This window comes from Theropithecus gelada, chromosome 4, assembly GCF_003255815.1.
Source record: "Theropithecus gelada isolate Dixy chromosome 4, Tgel_1.0, whole genome shotgun sequence".
Classification (NCBI taxonomy): domain Eukaryota; kingdom Metazoa; phylum Chordata; class Mammalia; order Primates; family Cercopithecidae; genus Theropithecus; species Theropithecus gelada.
In genome coordinates, this window is record NC_037671.1 from 19327284 (window position 1) to 19350168 (window position 22885).

The 22885-nt window shown below is 47.9% G+C and overlaps 1 protein-coding gene across 3 annotated transcripts in view; it reads left to right on the forward strand.

Moving 5' to 3' along the window:
* GMPR (guanosine monophosphate reductase) overlaps positions 1-22885 on the forward strand; it is a 48717-nt gene that overhangs the window by 23944 nt on the left and 1888 nt on the right. For 2 of the 3 annotated variants that reach the window (XM_025381668.1, XM_025381669.1), the window contains 4 exons: positions 4575-4656; positions 8947-9053; positions 16230-16272; positions 19692-19851. In XM_025381668.1, coding sequence (XP_025237453.1) covers positions 4575-4656; positions 8947-9053; positions 16230-16272; positions 19692-19851 — 392 coding nt within the window. The remainder of the gene's footprint in view (positions 1-4574; positions 4657-8946; positions 9054-16229; positions 16273-19691; positions 19852-22885) is intronic. The other variant, XM_025381670.1, reaches the window with a different exon arrangement.

Consider the following 22885-nt stretch of genomic DNA (forward strand, 5'->3'; position numbering starts at 1 on the left):
TCCCAGCTACTCGGGAGGCTGAGGCCGGAGAATGGCGTGAACCCGGGAGGCAGAGCTTGCAGTGAGCTGAGATCCAGCCACTGCACTCCAGCCTGGGCCACAGAGCGAGACTCCGTCTCAAAAAAAAAAAAAAAAAAAAAAGAAGGGCACTAATCCCATTGTTGAGGGCTCCGCCCCCATGACCTACCTAATCACCTCCCCAAATCCCCACCTGCTAATATCACCACCTTGAGGGTAAAGATGTCAACACATTAATTTTGGAGGGACGTAAACATTCAGACCATACCAACTTTTAAAAAAATGGTACAAAAGTAGTTGAAGTCTTGACTTGGCTACTTTTTTGTCTCTTCCACGACCTTCAACCTCTCCTTGACACAGAGGAGCAGTTGTTGCCTTCTAGAGCATGGGGGAGCCCGAAACATTCTTGGCTTCCCTAGGAAGAGGGGTTGACTGGCAGAAACCTCCGTCTGCCTGCTTCAGTGCTCTGGACAAGGGTTCATTGGTTCCATGTTGTCATGGCTGCCCAAGAAATGAACGTGCATGAACTGCCTGGGTGACTGAGCCTGCTGTGCTGCTACACACAGTCCCATTCTGACAGTCCTCCACTCCACACCCAAGGTGCTTCGTGACAAGATAAAGGAGACTCCTCACTTAATCACCCTGACCAGCTGCTTCCTGGCCCCGGTTATCACACCCCATTCCCAGAGGCTGCTTGACGGCACACCAGGGACTTCACTAAAGCCTGACCGCACTCCTGTCGTATTCTCATTTCTGATTTGGACTTTTCCTCTTTTCCCTTATTTTGCCCTTCTCGATTTCAAACTTGAATTGACAGCTTTTTGTTCCTCCCGATGGAAACTTCCCCGTCCTCCTGGCAGCATTCTTGCTGTGCTGTGCCTCATGGTTGAGGCATTTCATAATCACTTTGGGTTTTTCCACACAGTAGCAGTGACCACATTTGGACCGTGGACAGATTCAGCAGCCACACAGGTAGCTGATGGGTTGGAGAGAGATTTGCACAAGCTTCTGGTTACTAAAGTGGTGTCAGTCTTCTTGATGTTTTTAAACTGACTTTGGCCAGTTGAGGTGGCTCATGCCTGTAATCCCAGCACTTTGGGAGGCAGAGGTAGGGGGATTACTTGAGGCCAGGAGTTAGAGACCAGCCTGGGCAACATAGCAAGACCCTATCTCTGTTTTAAAAATAAATAATTAAGTAAGTAGAACTTACTTTGACTTTACCTGGTTGTACCTGGTATGTCTATGGTGAGCTGACTTGAATTAATTTGTCTAAAGTAGCCCCTTAAAAATAAAATGGTTCATAGATGGCGCCAGATTGGGGAAAAGAAATCCACATTGAAAATGAAATTGTGGCTGGGTGCGGTGGCTCATACCTGTAATCCCAGCACTTTGGGAGGCTGAGGCAGGCAGATCTGCTTGAGCTCAGGAGCTTGAGACCAGCCTAGGCAACAAGGCGAAACTCTTGTCTCTACAGAAAATACAAAAATTAGCCAGGCGTGGTGGCACATGCCTGTAATCCCAGCTACTTGGGAGGCTGAGACAGGAGAATCTCTTGAGCCAGGGATGTTCAGGCTGCAGCAAGCCATGTTTGTGCCTCTACACTCCAGCCTGGGAGACAAGAATGAGACTGTCTCAAAAATAAAAGAAAAGAAAATGTGTGGTGGGCTTCGAGTAGCTTCTCTAAAGTTTTTGTGGTTTGATTTGGTTGTTTAGTGAGTCAGCCACTGGGGAAGAACTGGAGCTCGCGCCCTGCTTCTTAGGCTCCTGTTAGGGTCTGTCTCAGGGACAGAGCTCATGCTGTTCCTCGCACTTTAAAAAACAAAACTAAACACTTCTGCCCCCATTTAATTATAAAAGTAACACACTTCCTAGTATAAAATCCAGAAAAGATTAAAGAAGAAAATAATAAAAGTTAGATCATCTCTTCACCTAGACATCATCTGTTAGCATTTTGGTATATTTTTTCATACTCACACATACTTTTTTAATAACAAAATCGAGATTCTATTTCTCCCAACATTATACTAAAAGCATTTAAGCATTTTCCCCACGCTGTTAAACCACTCTTAGGCTGGGTGTGGTGGCTCACACCTATAATTGCAGCACTTTGGGAGGCCAAGGTGGGCAGATCACCTGAGGTCGGGAGTTCAAGACCAGCCTGGCCAACTTGGCAAAACCCCGTCTCTACTAAAAATACAAAAATGAGCTGGACAGTGGGGAGTGTTCCTGTAATACCAGCTACTAGGGAGGCTGAGGCAGGAGAATCACTTGAACCCAGAAGGCGGAGATTGCAGTGAGATCATGCCACTGCACTCCAGTCTGGGTGACAGAGCAAGACTCCGTCTCAAAAGCAAAACAAAACAAAAAACAAACAAAAAAACACTCTTAAAAACATCACATGGATGGGTCATACACTGTTGGATCATTCCATTTTGGGGAATGTATTTACAGTTCTGCACTGTTATAGAGAATACATCTTTGTAGTTAAATGATTGTCCACCCTTATGATTATTTCCTTGGCTTGGGAGAGAACCTTAGAAGAATTATTGAATACAAAGAAGTGCATATTTCTTTTATATGGACAAATTGCTTTCTGGGAAAACATACTACGATAAATTTTCCCAGAAGAAAGAGAGATTCCGTCTGATGTTTTCTCTTTAGTATTTACTGTTTACAACTGTTGATAATTTGTTAAGTGAAAAGTAGTACCTCATTGGTACCTTAGTTTACATTTGGTTATTCGGGAGGTTGAACACTTTTTCCATTTTTCTTAGCCACTTTTATTTCTTTCAGTAGTGTGTTCATGTCTTTTTGGCACTTACTCTGTGAGGTGTTAGCTTTTTTCTTACAGGTTTGTAAGAGCTCTTATTATGTTAAGAGCTCTTACATATGTTACCCTTTGTCAAAATCGTAGATATTTTTCTCTACCTGGGTATTTGCTGATTGTATGAATATCTGTGTTTATGTATATGTAAGTTTTTTTTCTTTTTTTTTTTTTTTACATGGAAACGGGGTTTCACTATGTTGCCCAGGCTGGTCTCGAACTCCTGGGCTCAAGCAGTCCACTTACCTCAGCCTCCCAAGTGCTGTGATTATAGGCGTGAGCCACTGCACTTGGCCAAGTTTTTAGTTTTTATGTAGACGGCTCTGCCTTACGTTTTTTCACTTTTGGGGAGTATAACTTTAATTCTTTAATCTACCTGTAGTCCTCTTTCTGGGCCATCTGTGATTTTTCCATTGTCAGCTGCTGTTTGGATTAAAGCTTTGAGCCTTCCTCATCACCTTTTCCCCACATCCTTTTATATGAAGTTAAAAGTCACTTTGTCTACGTTAAAAAAGAAAAATTCCCTCTGGGAAGCAATTCAGCAATTCCCTTGGGAAACAATTCAGAGGGAAGACACTTGGACTTCAGTGCAAAAAACATGAGTGGAATGAGTAAGGATTCATTTTGCAAAATATGACTTTGCACAGTTGTGAAAACTCAGCCAGGGCATCTTGCCAAGTATCCTATATACTGGCTGAAGAATCCACAGGGCAGTGAGTTGTAATAAAAAGGGCTATTTTTGCACTCCTAGACTCCTGCAGTGAAAGAACTTGTACTATTTCCAAACCAGACCCAGCCTTCTGTTTGATAGATTCTGCCACTTCCTGGAGGCTTGTGTGTTTATTCTTAGGCCAAAGTTTCATGTTCTGCAAACTGAGCACGTGCAGATGCTACGTGGTCCATGAGGGCTCATCTGCCCTTTCCTGTCTAGATGGGAATCCCAGCCCTAGAGAATGGGGCACACTTCTATTTTCTTAACTGTGTTTTTCTAATTCTGACTCTCGGGGGTTCCACAGAGATTCTTCAGGGGTTTTGCAAACTGTGAAACATTTTTTTGCCCAACACTAAAGATTTTAATTACCAAGAGAGTGTTTCATTGCTGACTTTTCATATTTGGGGTCCCTCTAAGATTTTTTTTTTTTTTTTTTTTGGAGACAAAGTCTCGCTCTGTCGTTCAGGCTGGAGTGCAGTGGCGCGATCTTGGCTCACTGCAACCTCTGCCTCCCGGGTTCAAGCGATTGTCCTGCCTCAGCCTCCGGAGTAGCTGGGACTACAGGCACGCACCACCAGGCCCAGCTAATTTTTGTATTTTTAGTAGAGATGGGGTTTCACCATGTTGGCCAGGATGGTCTCGATCTCTTGACCTCATGATCCACCTGCCTCAGCCTCCCAAAGTGCTGGGATTACAGGAGTGAGCCAATGCGCCCAGCCGCCTCTAAGATTTTTGTTGTTGTTGTTGATTGCTGAGATGTCTGAAAAGCCCTGACCTGGCCATTCTAAGGTCTCTTCTAGTTCTTAAATCATATAATGCTGTATCTTCTCATGCCACCAGCTCACCCAAGGGGCCTTTCCCAAAAGTGGTCTCCAGGTATGAAATTCTGTGTTCCTTTTTTGTCCCCCAGCTGCGTGGTGGCTTTAGGACGTGCACATCCTCATGTTCGGGTGTGGAGTTCCTCACCTTTATACCAGCAATAGTAGTTCACGATCGTGAGCTGTATTCTTTCTGTCTCAGGCAGGGAACGTGGTGACAGGAGAAATGGTAGAAGAGCTTATTCTTTCCGGAGCAGATATCATCAAAGTGGGAGTTGGACCAGGTAAGACTTGTTAGGAGCATGGCAGAGGGCGTGTGTGGGGAAGAATGGGATCTGGGGCTTGCGGGGACTGGAGATCACTAGAAGGGGATGCACGAATGACTCACTCACAGATATTTAAAGCACGCTTTTTCTGGAAGCATCACTGAGCTTCTCAGGGAAGCCCCTGATGCAAAGTATTATTGAACTGCTTTTTGATGCCCCCAGGGACCTTCTGAATGAACTTGGATGTGGTTAGAATCTGAAGGCTTGGTTTCAGAACCAATGTGGAAGGAAAGAACGTAGATTTCACTAATGACCCCGTGCACCTTGAAGAGGAAAGTGATAGGTGAAGAATCTGTAGAGACAGTTAATAAACATGAATGACTCCAGTTTATGTGAAGGTTTGAAGGACCCCAAACATTGCAAATAAGCTTGCAGTGAGGAGGCTACATTTGAACTTGACCCATGGCCTAGGTAATGATCACCTTTGGCTCCTCACCTGATACATATTAGATGTAGATTTTTGACCATGTTCTTCTCCCAGGCGTGCTTTCTTAGGACCACCCATTGGCATCTTAAGCAGAAGAACAAGGTGGAACCTTCTGTCCTTGTCATGGGTGGTGCCATTTTCTCATGGGGCAGAGTTACTGTTTGCTTGCCCTCTTTGCCATGCATGAAGATGAGCTGCCATGTTTTAAATTCATCCATGCACATCCATTATTAACCAGACACTAACATTGAGGAGCAAGAAAGAAGATACACATTTTCACTTGGGACTAAAAAACAGCAAAGATTTTTCAAAAGAATCTCACACCCAAATGACACTACCAAAAAAGGAAGCAAACCTAACCCAACATGAGAGGAATCTGTGGGAAAACGCACAGCTGGGAGGCACTGGAGATGCTGTTGAGCTGTGACTTGGCTCCGTGATCAGCCTGAGGGAATTGGATGTGTATGAAGAGAATATTAGGAAGAAGAGCCCTGTAGATTCATAAAAATGGCCAAGCTTTTAACATACAGAGATATTTTCAAGGTTAAGTTTTTCATATTGCCACTTGTTTAAGCCAGTTAATAATGTATTCTGAGCAAGTGGGAAGAGGTCTTTACTGAGTATCTATCATTATTGAAAAGACAGAAAGGATAAGGCCCTGTTCTTCCTTGCCAGGCTGCCTCCTCTTAGGGCAGGCTGTAATAGATAGACTGATAATAGAACAAAATAGGCTAATAAACTAGGAAGACTCTTTTTTTCCCCAAAGGCAGGGACACTCACTAGTCACCTGTTTAATCAGAAATATGGACCTGATGCGGTGGCTCACGCCTGTAATCCCAGCACTTTGGGAGGCCAAGGTGGGTGGATTGCTTGAGCCCAGGAGTTCGAGATCAGCCTGGGCAACATGGTGAAACCCTGTCTCTACTAAAAATACAAGATAAAAATTAAAAAGTAGTCAGGCACAGTGGCGTGCACCTGTAGTCTCAGCTACTTGGGAGGCTGAGGTGGGAGGATCACCTGATCCTGGGAGGTGAAGGCTGCAGTCAGCCAAGATCGTGCCACTGCACTCCAGTGTTGGTGATAGAGCAAGACCCTGTCTCAAGGAAAAAAAAAAAAAAAGGAAATATGTATTGAGTGTTTGCTAGCTCCCATTGTGTTGGGCGGGTGCTCTATAGGATGTGAAGGTGTGTGAGAAGCTTCTTGGCTCTCAAAGCTTTTTTTTTTTTTTCTTTTTCTTTTTGAGACAGTGTTGCTCTGTTGCCCAGGCTGGGGTACAGTGGTGCGATCTCGGCTCACTGCAACCTCCGCCTCCCAGGTTCATGTGATTCTTCTGCCTCAGCCTCCCGAGTAACTGGGATTACAGGCATGCGCCACCACACCCGGCTAATTTTTTGTACTTCTAGTAGAGACGGGGTTTTACCATGTTGGCCAGGCTGGTCTCGAACTCCTGGCCTCAGGTGATCCGCCCGCCTTGGCCTCCCAACGTGCTGGAATTCCAGGTGTGAGCCACCATGCCCGGCCTTCTCAAAGCTTTTCTAGATGTGATCTCAAGCATTTACTACACTTGTTTTCTTGCACATCTTTGTGTCTGCATTCTATTTTCCCAGAAGCTGTATTGTCCTTTTGCTCTCACTATCTCTCCCCACCCCTCTGGCTGTCTGTGTAGAACAGATGTGACTAAAGAGAACAAGGGGCCTTCTCTGAGCCTGATGCATGGGAGCTACTTCTTTAAATTGTTTGGAGACCATATTTAAGTCTCACACATTCTTTATGGTAAAAACATTGCATATTACATATCTAAATGATAGCAGTACTGGATGTCTATTGATTGATAGATTTCATTCATTATTGAGCAACCCCTGGGAACTGGGAAAAAAGCATCAGAAATGGATTCCCTGCCCCTCTAGTCAGGAGAAAATATGTGCCAACTTTTTTCACCTGGCTGTTAATCAAAACCGCCTGTGCCTTATTTAAAGTTTCTTTCTTGGCTGTTCCCAAGAAAGGCAACTGGTCTACCCTTTATAGGGCCCTCACTATGATCAGAGCCCCAGGCCTACTGCAGCTGAGGCCCTCACCCCCGGATCTAGCAATTGAATGGGAGAGGAGGAGAAAAGCCGAGGCTGAACCAGGGGTTAAACCTCTTATTCTGCACAACCTCCGGTTGCAGGGCGGAGGGAAGGCGCCTTCGTGGGAATGAGACTTGTTGGCTCCGGGACTGTGAGTGACATATAGCAGGACACAGGGAGCTACAGGACTTCCGTGGACTCTGCCCCACAGCTGATGCAGGAGAGGGGCTTGCCCTGTCTCTCCTGGTTTCTCTGCTAAATCCAGGCCTGGGGAACACAGACATGTTTCTCTGTCTGATCTTGTCCCTAAAGACCCCTGACAGAAATTAGCATCCTACAAGGTAGTGGTGGCCGGGAGCCAGAGAGGAGGTTGGGCCTCAAAGCATCCCACCCCTGGGTCTGGTGGGAGGGAGGAGTTCACGTCTACCTTTACCCTGTCCTCAGAGCGCCCTCTCATGCACACAAGACATCCGGGAGGGTCTGAGTGAGTGGCAGTGCAGAGAGGGATGTGGGTGACTCATTCATTCTTGAGTCCACACATTCTTTCAGTGACTATTTATAGTGCCTTATTATATACGAGGCTGTGTTCTCAGCACCTGATAACAACAGTGAATGTCCATGGAGCCGACCACCCAGTAGAGAAGACAGACCCTTAACATTCTCACACAGATCCTGATTGAAATGCCTCTTTTTGAAACTGCGATGAACAACTCCCCTGGGGCAGTGACATTTAAGAAGAAGCTGGAAAGATGAGAAGGGGTTGGCTGGGCGGCTGGTACAGAGGGGAGTGTCCGAGAGAGAGAACATTGTGTCCAGAGTCCCTATGGTGGGAAGAAACTTGCCCCACTGGAGAAGCAGTGGGGAGGGAGGGGAGCAGGTGGAGCTGGATTCTGCTGATCTGGGTAAAGTGGGGTGCTGCGGGGGCACTGGGAAGCTTGAATAAGGGGAGGTATGATAAAAAGGTCAGAGTGTGACTTGGCCTGGACCTAACTGGGAGAACCACCAAGACTGGGGCTGACTGTGGCACAGGCAGGCAGGAGGGTGCTGGTGTGAGCCCTGCCCTGGAAGTGAACCTCCGGCTGGGCTGCAAGGGACGTGAGGCGGGGCAGCCAGGAGGGAGATGGACAAGCAGCTGGGCCCTGTGGAGCACAGAGCTGAGTGAGAGCAGGTGAGGGTGTGAAGGGTGTGGTTGCTGCAGGCCAGGCCCTGGGCCAAGAGGTACCCCTCCCTGTGCCATCTGCCCTCTGTCACAACCCCAGGAGATTGTGTTTCTCTTTGCATTTTACAGTCCAGGCAGTGAGACTTAAAAGAGGTGAGTCATTTGACAAAGTTTGAAGGTAAAGAAGCTGCGAGGCTGTGGGAGGATTGTGAGAGGCTGTTTAAAGCAGAGTGTAGATTTGTGGAAAGGTGGAAAGAAGTAGGCATTTAAGTGTGGAAAGATCAGTGCTTGGCCACTGCACGGGAGCCGATGCCACAGGGAGGAGTGGCAGTGACAGGTGCATGGTAGAGGGGAAGGCGATGTCTGGGACATCAGCCAGTGACAGTGATGAGGACTGAAGGGGTACATGACCAGGCGGTGTGGTTTACAGCGACCTCCGGCGTGCAGGTGGGCAGCCCGTTCCCCACATCTCCTCTGCCACAAAGGCTCACCCTGGTCACTAGAGTGGGGCTGCGAAGGTGATGGGGACACATTTCATGTCACAGTGTTCTCATGTATAACCATCTCTTCGGGGGTCAACTTCTTTCTCTGTGCAGGTTCTGTGTGCACCACCCGCACCAAGACAGGAGTGGGGTACCCCCAGCTGAGCGCCGTCATTGAGTGTGCTGACTCCGCCCATGGCCTGCAGGGCCACATCATCTCTGTGAGTCTCTGCCCGGGGTGGTGTCGGGGGTCGGGGCCGGGGGCGGGGGCCGGGGTGTCTTGGGACGCCCTCCTGCACCCTTGCTGCTCTTCTTCCACTGACTGAGCATCCTGTGGGCACGGGAAGGAGCTGGGCACTGCGGTCACAGTGGTGACATTCAGCAGAAACAGAGGCTCTGCTGCCCACAAATTCCACAGTGAGGGTGGCAGGCCTGGTAGGCAGAAGCCATACGAGCAGGTTGGGTGGTGCATCCGACGAGGGATGTGCAGGCAGCTTTTAGGGCACAGCGTAGGCCAGGCCACAGCTTGCTAGAACAGTTGTAGCAAAGCCCCACAGACTGGGGGCTTAAATTTCAGTATCTCACCATTCTGGAGACGAGAAGCCCAACATCAGGGTGTTGGGGGGCCATGCTGTCTCTCAGGGCCCCAGGGAAGGATCTGTTCCAGGCCTCTCTGTGACTTTCTGCTGGTTCCTTAGCTTGTGGCGTCCTCCCTGTGTGTGTGTGTCTGTGTGCAAACCTCCTCTTTTCCTGAGGATACTAGTCCTTTTGGATCAGGGGCCACCCTCCTCCAGGATGTCCTCATCTGAACTGATGACATGTCCATTGTCCCTGTTTCCAAATAAGGCCATATTCTGAGATGCTAGGGGTTAGGATGGCAACATGCAAGTTTTTGGGGGGACCCAGTTCAACCCATAACAGGCCATGTATCCCGTATTCAGGGTCAGGGAAGGTTTCCTGGAGTATAATAGAGAGACCTGATGGTTGAAAAGGAATTTTTCAGATGAGAAGAAAGAAAGGAACAGAAAAGCACTGGGGAACCAAATCTCAGTCACTGCATCTGGGGCGAGTGAGCTGAGAGGGGCAGGCGTGAGGGGCAGCAGGAGATAAGCTTGAAGGCAAGAATGGACAAAAGCGGTGGGATCCAGCTTTAAGGATGGGACTTCTCCAAGAGCACCAGGGAGCTATTGCAGAGGTCTGAGCAGGCGAGTGCCCAACTCACTGCCTTGGGGCGGATTGAAAGGGGTAAGATAAAAAAGAGCCCAGCTGGGACAGCATTAGTAATTCAGTGGGGAGGTGACTGTGCCCTGTAGCAGGCTTGAGAGCCATCTGCAGAATTGACTGACATTTGGGAGGCAGAATTAAACAAGTGTCGGCAATGGAGTAGGTGCTTGGAGAGCGCTGGAGGAGGAGGAGCAAGGCTATGACTGGCTCATGTGCTGGCTCACCTGGAAGATGGCTGCAAAGGAAGAGGTTCGGGGCTGGTGTGGTGTTCACTATGGCACGTGTCTGTTGATTTTGAGGTGCTCGAGGGGCATCCGAAGGGAAATTGTACATGAGGCATTGTGTTCATGGTTGGAGATCTGGCAGCTTTTAGCCCATAGATGATGAGAGTCTTGGGAATGGTGCTCAGGTAACAACTGAAGCTAGGATCAAGGTCTTTTACTCGCTGTCCAGTGCAGATTGCCTGGGCTCCTTCTAATGCCTCATCCAAGTTTTTCACCAACCCATCCATTCATCCAGCAAGTATCTTATTAAGCATCTACTGTGATAGAATCTAAAATAAATGGTTAAAGGTTTATTGGTTAATGACAGAGTTCTAAGACCCTCCACTCAATACCCTTTGCCCCAGTGAACAAATTAATATCCATTTACTGAGCAACTAGTGTGTAAAAGGCCGACATAGAACTGTCGGTCTACATTTGCTAAGAGGTTATTCAACTCATGGGAGCGGCCAAGCAGTAGTGCCATTCTGCAGTATGTCAGTGGTTCTCAAATCCTGAGTGCAGCCTTGTCTGAGGCTGGCTGCATGAGGATCACCAGAGAGGCTTTTACAAATCAACATTCCCAGACCCCATCCTAGTGAACTGACCTTTCAGAGGTTGGTCCCCCAAATCCCCATATGTAATTAGTCCTGTCTCCATTACCTAATAATGTTAACCATTGAGCATCTCCATCTAAGTCAAAACTTGGACCCTATATCATAAGTGTTACTTGAATGACCACTATTTCCTAAGTAGTGGAGTTGAGATTAATAAGGTTTTACTCTGAACATATTCTGAGATCCTCATGTAGAAACTTTGTAGAAACTTCAGACTTGCTTAATTTACAGGGCTGTTTGGCCAAAGATTGGTGGTAGGGTGGGGTGGAGGCTCTGTGTGTCCCAGAGGTGAATCTGTTTGGAAATCAACTTAGCATCTCTTTACACAGTACCACCTAACTTATAGTGTATCTCAGCAGTTCTCTTAAGCCTGGCGCCCAGACCAGCAGCATCAGTATCAACTGAAAACTTGTTAGAAATTCTTGGGCCCCGCCCACGACGTGACCTACTAAATCAGAACTCTGCAGGTGAGGCCCTGGAACCTGTTTTACAAAAGCCCTCCAGGTAGTTCTGATGTCCTCTTAAGTGTGAGAGCCACTGGCTTATAGAGTAGAGGCTCAGCATACGCTGGCTGGGTGAGTGTTCCTGAACCAGGTCTCATCTGCTGGTGCCCAAGGCAGCAACTTCTCTGAATTTAACAGTTTGGGACAATGACATCCCAAGCCTGGGGTACTGGTGCAATAGGAAGGTAGCATTTCTGATCTTGCTTGTGTTCTCTGAGGTTCTTTATTTTATTTTTATTTTTATTTTACTTTTTTATTTATTCTTTTGAGATGGAGTCTTGCTCTGTCGCCCAGGCTGGAGTGTAGTGGCATGATCTCGGCTCGCTGCTAGAATGCCTCCCAGGTTCAAGCAATTCTCCTGCCTCAGCCTCCTGAGTAGCTGGGTTTACTGGCCCGTGCCACCATGCTCAGCTAATTTTTTTTGCATTTTTAGTAGAGGTGGGGTTTCACCATGCTGGCCAGGCTGGTCTCGAACTCCTGACCTCGTGATCCACCCGTCTCAGCCTCCCAAAGTGCTGGAATTACAGGCGTGAGCCACCGTGCCCGGCCTCCGAGGTTTCTTTTACATCAGTGCTGAGAGGTCTCCTAGATGGGGTTAGGAGTTCCATTTAGCCAGAAAAGCAAATGAATGGACTTAGTAGAATTTGGACCCTTGCCCTCAGCTCAGTCCTTGTAAGCAGCTGAGCGTCTTGGGGTTTAAAGCAGCCATTGCCCCTACACTCCTTTTGTCTAACAGGGCACGGGCATGTTTCTCTTACTTGCCAGTAGCCCTGAACCTGCTGGAAACCCACCAGATATTTTGGATCCTGCCACTTGGTCCAATTTCCTTCCAGCTGTCCCATTTTACACTTTATTTGCTGAATTAGCACATTGGTGCTGTTGAAGTTCAAAGGAAGCCACAATGTGGTGTCTGTTCAGCATGTGCTGATACCCAAGAGGCTGGGCTTCAGTTGTGTTTCTACTTATTGTGGCCCACATGGGCTTCAGAGAAGCAGAGAGGAAAAATTCAGGATACTTCCTGCATCGGTGAGGATTAAGGTGGGATCAGTTAATTTTTTGTTGTCACACCATTATTTAGAAACACCTAAACAAATTCATTCAAATAATTAATCTTTTTTTGAGGCTGGAAAATTTTCCCAACAAAATATGTTTAACCTAGGAAAAGTTAGAAATGCAAATAAACATAAAAAGGAAAATAAGTATTAGCGGTAATGCTCTCATCTTAAGATAACCACTGGTTCTAAACTTGTTTTTCCATTTTTACAGCTGTGTGACCTTAGAAGAGTTTCTCAACCATTCTGAGCCTCATTCCCCCCCCACCCCCGCCCGCCGCCATCTACACAGTATCTCCTTCAGGTTCATGACTTTGAATGGCAAAATGACTTTTAAGTTCATAATAGTTGCTGGGTTTTAGTAGGTGACTGACTTGAACTTTTTTCTCTGCCTACTCCATGTTTGCCATCACCATCATTCCTTTGTTTTAGGAATGAGCAAGTATTTTTCTTTTTTCATTGTCAGTATTCAACATCATGTGAGCAAGTATTTTTTTTTTCCTTTTGTTTTGTTTTGTTGTTGTTGTTTTTGACAGTCTTGCTCTGTCAACCAGGCTGGAATGCAGTGGCATGATCTCGGCTCACTGCAACCTCAGTCTCTCCTGGGTTTAAGCGATACTCCTGCCTCAGCCTCCCAAGTAGCTGGGATTACAGGCAGGTACCACCACAGCCAGCTAATTTTTGTAGTTTTAGTAGAGACTGGGTTTCACCATGTTGGCCAGGCTGGTCTCAAACTCCTGACCCTAGGCGATCTGCCTGCCTCAGCCTCCCAAAGTGCTGGGATTATAGGTGTGAGCCACCGCGCCTGGACTGAGCAAGTATTTTTAAGCAAAAGAAGCAGGCTGACAATTCACAAGTTATCATTCATGTCCCATGATGCCATTTGTACTTAAATATAATGTTAATGTTAACTCTTTTAGAAAAACAAGAAAAGGACTCCTTGTAAATTACTGCCTTGAATACTTGCACAGAACAAAATACTAGCCCAAATGTTGTTGTTGTTTTTAACAACCTTTCAGCAGCTATGAATATTTACGTGTGAATATACATGTATGTCTTAGATTGCTGGAGCTACTCTGCTTCCCGAGAACATGAAAAGACACTGAACACTTTTGGAAATATACACAGTAGCAGGAAGTAGACTGCCCTGTCTGTCCTAAGGCATCATGTGAAATTGGATTGCTCTTGGTTAAATGTGCAACCATTAACCACATATGGCTGTTTGGTCTACGGTGCCCATTTCACAAGCGCAAATACAAAAGCACCCTGTGAGCAGATGACGCCGTAAATATGATTTCCTTTTTGCAACACGCCATACAGTTGTATTAACTGTGGATCTCTTGGCCCATCCTGGGAAGAGAAAGGCTGATTTTCTTGGGGTCCCAGTGGCACAGGGTTCCTGATTCAGGCCTCATCACTGACTACAGTAATATAAAATTTTCAGGACACCACAGGAGACACAAATCAGTGAAGAAAAGAGTGATTTTTTTTTTTTTTTGAGATGGAGTCTCACTCTGTCGTCCAGGCTGGAGTGCAGTGGCGCGATCTCGGCTCACTGCAAGCTCCGTCATTCTCCTGCCTCAGCCTCCCGAGTAGCTGGGACTACAGGCGCCCGCCACCACGCCTGGCTAATTTTTTGTATTTTTGGTAGAGACAGGGTTTCACTGTGTTAGCCAGGATGGTCTCGATCTCCTGACCTCATGATCCGCCCACCTCAGCCTCCCAAAGTGCTGGGATTACAGGTGTGAGCCACCGCGCCCGGCCAAGAGTGATGTTTTTTAAAGTCATGTTTTAAAAGGACTTATTTTAATGGGAGCATGAGTTTATTTAATGTGTTTGAGGCCAGAAGTGTGAAACGCTGTGTAGAGCTGGTTTTGATAAAGAGATGAAGCACTTTAACATTAATTGGCAGGGCAAGTGAAGGGCATTTTGAGGTTGTACCTTTGAAAGGTAAAGTAAATAAATATGCCAGGATTTTGAAGCATTAACAAGGGGTGTAGAGCCACAAGCCCTGTTCCTGCCTTCACACAGAGGGTTTGGGCCAGATAACATACGAGACCACCTCTGAAATAATTATTCCTCAGTGCTCTGTGGCCCTCTGGGGGTCAGAGAAGCCATGTATGAATAACACATTTGATTGAGGAAATAACTATGGTCAGTAAATGTTTGTAAAGAAAAGGTGCAGCCTTCACACTTAACCTTTTGATCAGAGCTGCAAAGAAGTAGTGAAACAGTATTGGAGTTCTAGCTCCTGGAGTGACAGGCCTCATTGGTAGATAGAGAAAGGGGACTGAGTCACAGAGACCCTATGTTCTCAGATGGAGATGTTCTTTACAAGGTGGTTCATCCCATTTCCCTGCCCTCCAACTGCAGAGGTGCGTGCACCTTCCTGCAGATTGTAACACGGGGTAGTCTGGGTACCCTGTCTTTTCTCTGTTCCTTCCCAAAGTGGGTCCCATCTTCTGGGGACAGGTGCTTCCCTCTGAGGCCCTGTTGTTTCTCCTAGACCCACACTTAGCTTTGGGCTGTGTCACCGTCACGTGAACCCTGACACTGTTGCTGTCTCCCCTTGCGCCATGGTGTCTGGCTGCTGCTCCAGCATACTGTTGCTGTCCATTTGCCCCTTGAATTGCACCCAGGCTACATTAGGAATAGTAGGTAGCATTCTGGGCATTTGGTGTCTTGGGTTTGTAAGAAAATGCAGCTAGCGGCTGGGTGCGGTGACTCACGCCTATAATCCCAGCACTTTGGGAGGCCGAGGTGGGCAGATCACCTGTGGTCAGGAGTTTGAGACCAGCCTGGCCAACGTGGCAAAACCCCGTCTTTACTAAAAGTACAAAAATTAGCTGGGCTTGGTGGTGGGCGCCTGTAATCCAGCTACTCAAGAGGCTGAGGCAGGAGAACTGTTTGAACCTGGGAGGCAGAGATTGCAGTGAGCCGAGATCACGCCACTACACTCCAGCCTGGAGGACAAGAGTGAGACTCTGTCTCAAAAAAAAGAAAAAAAGAAAAGAAAAGAAAAGAAAATGCAGCTAGCTCTGCATCCTAGAAGACTTGAACTGTGTGGTTGGTGTTTAAACATTACCTCCCACAGCTGAACCTTGCTGGGCAGCCCGAGATAACAGACTGGCCCAGCTACACATTAAACCAGCCCAGGTGTGGTCTGCGTGGGCAGTGTGGGTGGAAGAACAGATGTTTGATTTTAAGGTAACTGTGTACCATACATGAGGAATAGGAAACATGGAAGTACCTGGAAAGATAAAAGGATTAACTCAATGTCCTTTTCTTGGCTCTTAAAAGAATTCAACCCTTGTACTAAATAAATCTCACCTCACACCAGCCAGAGAGGGAAAGGTGGCTTCTAAGTGAGAATGAGCGTAGACAGTGGAATGGCTGGGTGTGTTATAAAAGGGGCTGGCATGGGATGAGGGCCAAGCCCCTCCACCACTCACAGCCCCTGCTGCCTCCTGCTCTGCAACAGAAGTGCCCAAGCCCAGGTGGGCAGTGGGTGGTGCCAGCCTCTGAGCCACAGAGGAAGCCTGGATGGGCCTGGGGAGTGAAAGGTGCAATATTGAGGGGAGTACACTCGATCAGACAACAACAGCTATGGTGGGGGGACTTGGGCTCATGGGCTTGCTGGGGGCTGTGGTGGGTCTGAACCCCCAGTCACTGGGTCATCCGGGGACAGCCTGGCTGAGCTCCTGCTGATGGTGTCTTGTCCTTGCTTTTTCCTCTGTGAAGGATGGAGGCTGCACGTGTCCAGGGGATGTCGCCAAAGCATTTGGTAAGGCCGGGCCCTGGTGCAGAGGGAGGGAAGGAAGGAGGAAGAGAGCTCCTTGCACCTCTCCAGGTGACAACCTGAATGAGGAGGGGACCTGCTGGGGAAGTTCTGGGCCTCCTGGAGTTTCCCCTCCCTGGGTTTCAGCCCCAGTTGGCCCAAATCCCAGCATTGATTTGGTTCTGGTCCGTGGTAGAGCAGGCCACAAATGCCCTAGGAGATGGATCTAGGCGTAACGTCCTGCAAGCCAGGAGGGGGTGAAGTCAAGGCCTTTTCATCCCAGGGAAGAGAAGGCTCAGGGGACCTGTCCGAGGGGACCGTGACAGGTGTGATGTGTAGGAACTACAGACGGGGTTTTTTGGACCCAGCCTGGAGAAGTCCCGTGGAAGGGACTGGAGGAATCCCGCAGCGATTTCTCACTGGAGGCTGGAGCCTGCCTCCCACTAGGGGGCAGCAGTGCCTGCTGTGAGCCCGTGGGATTGGGGATCAGGGAGCGGTGGTGGGTGGGCAGCGGGTCCTGAGCTTTTCTCGGGAAAGCACTAGACGGTCCAGTCTCTCAACGCCACAAGCAGTAAAGTACAGCTGCTGAGCCCCGCGTTGGCCACTGAACTGCAAACTGCATTCGGAAGTCAGAGCTGGCCGTGTGGCTGCGGGCTCCAGAATTGAAATGGGGGTTGTGGGTGCCGGCTGGAGCAAAAACGAAGCTCTCACGCCTCAGCCCTTTGCTGATGCCAGAAAAAAAAAAAATGGTGGCAGGAAACTTTATGTCATAGGAATTCTGGGGTGTGTGTGTGTGTTTTGTTTTGTTTGTTTGTTTGTTTTCAGGCTGGGTGCGGTGGCTCACACTTGTAATCCCAGCACTTTGGGAGGCTGAGGTGGGCGGATCACTTGAAACCAGGAGTTTGAGACCAGCCTGGCCAATACCCCCATCTCTACTAAAAATGCAAAAAAAATTACCTGAGTGTGGTGGTGCACACCTGTAATCCCAGCTACTCAGGAGGCTGAGGTGGGAGAATCACTTGAACCCAGGAGCCAGAAGTTGCAGTGAGCTGAGATCACGCCACTGCACTCCAGCCTGAGCGACAGAGTGACCTGTCTCAAAAAAATGTAAAAAATAAAAATTAAAAAATGTTCAGACAATAACCCTGATAGTGACAAAGGAAAATGTTAGGACAGTGTTCTTAGCAACAAGGTTTCATAGAAACCCAAAGAATGTCATGAAAAATGGGATTTAACCTCATCCTAATCATAAATCCTATCTGTGGAAGGGAATCTACAGACCCTCCAGTGATTCCAGCTTCTTATTTTAAGGTTGAGGGGACTGAGGCTCTAGGAGGGAATGACAAGGTCACAGTCCTACAATCAGGGGGCAGAACAGGGAGAACACAGTGCCTCTGCTAACTAGTGTTGTCACTTACCCTGTAGTGTAAGGATCATCGGCCAAGGGCAGTTTTACGATTGGTTTTTGAGCTGAATCTACTTAATACAGCTGGTGGTCCATCTTGGACTCTTTTGTGTTGCCTCACACATGCTCTCTGTACACAGAGAGAGCCAAACACACTTTAAAGTGGCTGGTTGTTGAGAAGGTGCCTTGTAGATCCCAGTTCCTGGCTTTGGACCACACTCAGCTCAGTCTCCTTTGGGTGGCATTCCCTCCTCCACTGTCTCTCAGTCAGTGTAGCCATACCCGTGCCAGGACTCAATGGAGTGAGAGGGACCATGTCAGGGAAGGATGCAAGAGTGTCCCGAAATGAAAATGGCTGGGAACCCCCTCAAAGCGTTCTTTCAGTGGGTCTGTGCTCTGTGCTCCTGCTGTTGACATCTGCTCCTTTGCAGCTGCCAAGGAGGTGCTGTGCTCCTGAATTGTGGTCATCAAGAATCCTGGCTGGACACCAGTTATCCTCTGTCTCGTTAAAATTATGGCAGGAGGACCAGGGAGTCACATTCGTGTTAGGAACCCCAAGAGGGAGGGTCTTCAGAGGTTGCTGCCACGTAGGAAGGTCGCGTTGTGCTTTGCTTCCCTGAGTACCAGAAAAGCGTGCCTTTCCGTCATGCTGAATGGAAGGGGCTATAACGCCAATGCAAAACCCAGAGTGCTCTGCCAATGTTTAAATAACCAAATCGAAGGTATCAGGGCCACTTTCAGGGGTTCCTATGTTTCCTCCTCCTAATTAGGATTTGCCAGGCTCCCCTCCTCCTTCATCCTATTACTTAATACATCTGTACCCTGCTACTGTCTTGTTCTGTTCTAAATGTAAACCCTCAGTCGGATTACTCAGGGGAGGTTGTAGCAGTTTCTTAGTTAATAGGCAATGAAGAATCCCTCTGCACAGTGATCCATGAACAAGATGGGGAATGATAACTATTTTTATTATTTCTCCCACATGTTCTTTTTACTTTTTTGACAGCTAATCATTCAGCATCTACCATGTGCCATGCACTTGGGATAAACATAGAGCCAGCCCTGGGCCTGTTCCAGCATAGCCCACAAAGACAGGCAGCTTCAGTACCTCTGTCTCCTGTGCCTGTCCTGGAAATGTGCTGTCATTCGGTGATTAGTCTGGCAGAGTGTTTACTCTGGAAGTCTAATGCGTAGCACTGTGGTGGTGCGGGTAGAGTATCACGTGACTTCCATGACACAGGGGCTTCTTTCCTTGAAGCTGTCTCTAGTGTAGGCGCTTCAGTCTGTTCTGAGGCCCTTTCCTAATGTATAAGCACAGAGAATGTCAGAGTGCGGAGAGCTTCATATACAGACCAGACACCTGAGGGGGCATCATAGAGGAGTCATAGCATTAAGCACAAGATTAGATAACATGCTTCCTAAGATACTGCCCCCTTTTTGTTTTTTGAGATAGAGTCTCCCTCTGTTGCCCTGTTGCCCAGGCTGGAGTGCAATGGCATGCTCTCAGATCACTGCAACCTCCACCTCCCGGGTTCAAGCAATTTCCGGCTAATTTTTGTATTTTTAGTAGAAATGGGGTTTTATCATGTTGGCCAGGCTGGTCTTGAACTCCTGATCTCAAGTGATCCACCCACCTCGGCCTCCCAAAGTGCTAGGATTACAGGCGTGAGCCACCGCGCCTGGCGGAATACTGCCCAATTCTTAATGTTTCTCTGATTCTAAAAGAGTTAGATCCGAGGAAGGTGCTCCTAGTTAGCCATTAAAAGCCATTCAGCATGGTCCAGTATATGGGACACTAGCCTTCAGTAGGCTGCGTTTGTTTCTCCCAGTGTCCCATGGCCCTGTCTCCCTGCATGGAAGCCTTCCTTTTTCCAGGAGATAGGCAGGAGAGGTCCAGCCTTTCTCTTGGCTATAGCTGTTGGGGAGGGGGGTGAACTGGGCAAGCACTTGGATTTTTTGAGAATCTGTTTCCCCTGAGCTCTTTTCTCTGCTGCTCCCTTTTATCCCCACCGTCGGCATTTAGGAGCTGGAGCAGATTTTGTCATGCTGGGAGGAATGTTTTCAGGTCATACGGAGTGTGCTGGAGAAGTGATTGAGAGGAACGGACGGAAGCTCAAACTGTTCTACGGGATGAGCTCTGACACGGCCATGAAGAAGCACGCAGGAGGAGTTGCTGAGTACAGGTGAGGAAGTGGCCCCGAAGCTCACTCTCGAGGCCTGGCCTTGCTCTTGTTTCTTACGGAGATGGGATGGAAGCAGGTCTGAACAGCAGCTCTGTGTATATTAACGTACCGTGGGAAGGGGTTCTTTTAAAAGAGGCCTTTGTATCCAGTTAGCATTTGCAGTGTTTGGGGTTCCCAAAAGCAAGTACAGAGAAGCAGTGTTTGGGGACGGGTTGGAAGTGTGACCAGGGGTATACGTGAGTGGGTACCAGTCCTGAAGGGAATACTCCAGACCTCTGGGGGTGGGTGGAATTATTGCCTTGTCCTTCCAGTAGAGCCTGTGCTGAGCTATCCCTGTAAGCTTAGATCTCTGGCTTGAGAAGAGTTCAGGATGAAAGGATTGAGTTGAAGAATGGCTCTCCTTTTGCACAGAAAGCCATAGGTGTGGTCTAGACTGCTGCACGGTGGCCAGGCCTTTCCTGAAGAATGCTGCATACAGCTCATACTGCGTCTCATCTGCCTCCAGGCTCTGAGAGTCGACACAGCAGCATTTTCAGCCATTTAGTTGTGTCATCCACTGTAGAAGTGGGGCTTACTTCTGCTGATGTGTGTTTGTTTTATTTTATTTTATTTTATTTTTGTGGAGGAGTCATGCTCTGTTGCCCAGGCTGGAGTGCAATGGCATGATCTCAGCTCACTGTAACTTCTGCCTCCCGGGTTCAAGTGATTATCCTGCCTCAGCCTCCCGAGGAGCTGGGATTATAGATGCCCGCCATCACGCCCAGCTAATTTTTGTATTTTTAGTAGAGACAGGGTTTCGTCATGTTGGCCAGGCTGGTCTCGAACTCCTGACTTCAAGTGATCCACCCACCTCGGCCTCCCAAAGTGCTGGGATTATAAATGAGCCACCACGCCCGGCTCCTGATGTGTGTTTTTAATCCATGGTCTCCAAAGACACCTGGGTCTTTTCCTGATTCACTTCCATTTTAACTGTCTGCATGTGTGTTTTAAGAACCTGATGATGGGGCCAGGCACAGTGGCTCATGCCTGTAATCCCAGTGCTTCCGGAAGCCAAGGTTGGAGGACTGCTTGAGCCCAGGAGTTCCAGTTAAGCCTAGGCAACATAGCAAGACCCTGTCTCTACAAAGAAATTAAAAATTAGCTGGGTGTGGTGTCACGTGACTGTACTCCCAGCAACTCAGGAGGCTGAGGCAGGAAGATGGCTTAAGCCTAGGAGTTGGAGGCTGCAGTGAGCTGTGATCATGCCACTATGCTCCAGCCTGGGCAACAGAGTGATACCCTGCCAAAAAAAAAAAAAAAGAAAAAGAACCTGATGACGGTATACTCACTGCCTCACCGTGCTCCATAGAGCCTACTGTTATTCTCATCAGGATTAGTGCCGACAACAAGCTATATAAAACGGGGGCAGGACCAAAGGTCCTCCATCCACAGAGGGAAGCTGGCTGTGAATCGGCTGGTTGCTTTTCTCCAGGAAACCTCAGGCTTCTCCCTCCAGTTTTCAGACTCTATCCCGTGCTGGAGTGGAAACCTAAGCCCTCCCTGGCTGACACCCTTTATTTCCTACCACTCATTCCACACCCAGTGGGTCATTTTGAGGACCTGGGATTCAGATGTATTATATAAGGTTCATATCAAGCTAGCAGCAAAATCTCAGAACTCCACTGAGATTTGTAGGTAGGGGGATTGGGGGGTGGGGTGTATTCTACCAGAGTTCTGTTCTTCCGTGGGGTTCTAGCAGACTTACTTCAGTTCTCATTCACCTCAGTCGCTTTCTCTTTTGGTGGTGAACCCCAATAAAGATATTATAATATGGGAAAAGCAGGATGGGAAAGATCGATGGGGACTGCGCCAATCAGAAATGACAGATGCACTTCTTCCAGGTAGTCCCCGAAGCCCTATTTCCCCCACGCGGTCCCTGATAGATGAGGAGGTTGCACGGTTGGGTAAGGAGGGGGCACTAAGCTGGACCTATGGCCAAGAAGCTTCGTGCTTTACCAGCAACTGTTGTCATCATTCAAGGGCCTGCATGTGTCTCCTCTGTGCCAGAATGTAAGTGGAGCTTTCATGGGTGAGCAGCAGCTAGGTGCTTTGCCTGGAGTACCTTTTTCACCCTCGTGGCTGCATCTTTTTTGGGTTCTAAAAACAATTATAGAAGCGGGAAGGCCAGAGCAGGCTATGGCACAAACAGAAGCCAGAGAGCTGAAAGAAAAACCGTCTCCTGTAATTTCAGCAGTGTTTAGATATAACAGAAAAAAAAAAAAAAAGATTCAGCAGTAGCAAGACTGTATTCTGGAAGTGGATTCAAATCTTTAACCAGGAAGAAAATTGCTGAGAAAATTAGAACCTTAATCCGAAGGCTGCAGCCTGAGCCTTGCAGGCTGTACCTGTCCTGCCTTTCTGTTTCTGAGTCTCAGTCTCTCTCTCTCTCTCTCTCTCTCTCTCGCGTGCAGTTTTCAGCCTCATGACCATGATCTCATCATGAGAATGCTTCCTGACTTTCACAAATTACTTATGGCACAGTTATGTACACACTGCTGGTTCTTTCCCTATCATTTCATTCTCATGCTGTCCCCGGGAATGAAGTACCTTCATTTTACAGATGAGCAGACTTAAGCATCAGCAAAAAATGAGCTCTAGATTCACACCAGTGAGAATCTAGAAATTTCCAACAAGCTCCAGGAAGGCCATGGAAATATCTTACGAAAACGAAATGTCAGTCATTGCAGGCACATGTGTACAGACACCTGTCTGGGGTCACAAAGTGCTGAGCCCTGAACTGTCCTGGGTATGGCCAGTGACTTTGGCTTCCTGACCTTGGGGCTCTACACTGGCCGATGGTTTAAGTAGCTAGATTTTACCCAAGGGTAGTCCGGCCTGTTCAGCAACCAAGAGTTAACCTCCTTTTGAAATTCTAGGTAACGAACGTCTGGTCAAGAGATGCTCTTCAAGGCAGGTGGATCACCTAAGGTCAGGAGTTCGAGACCAGCCTGGCCAACATGGTGAAACCCCATCTCTACTAAAAATACTAAAATTA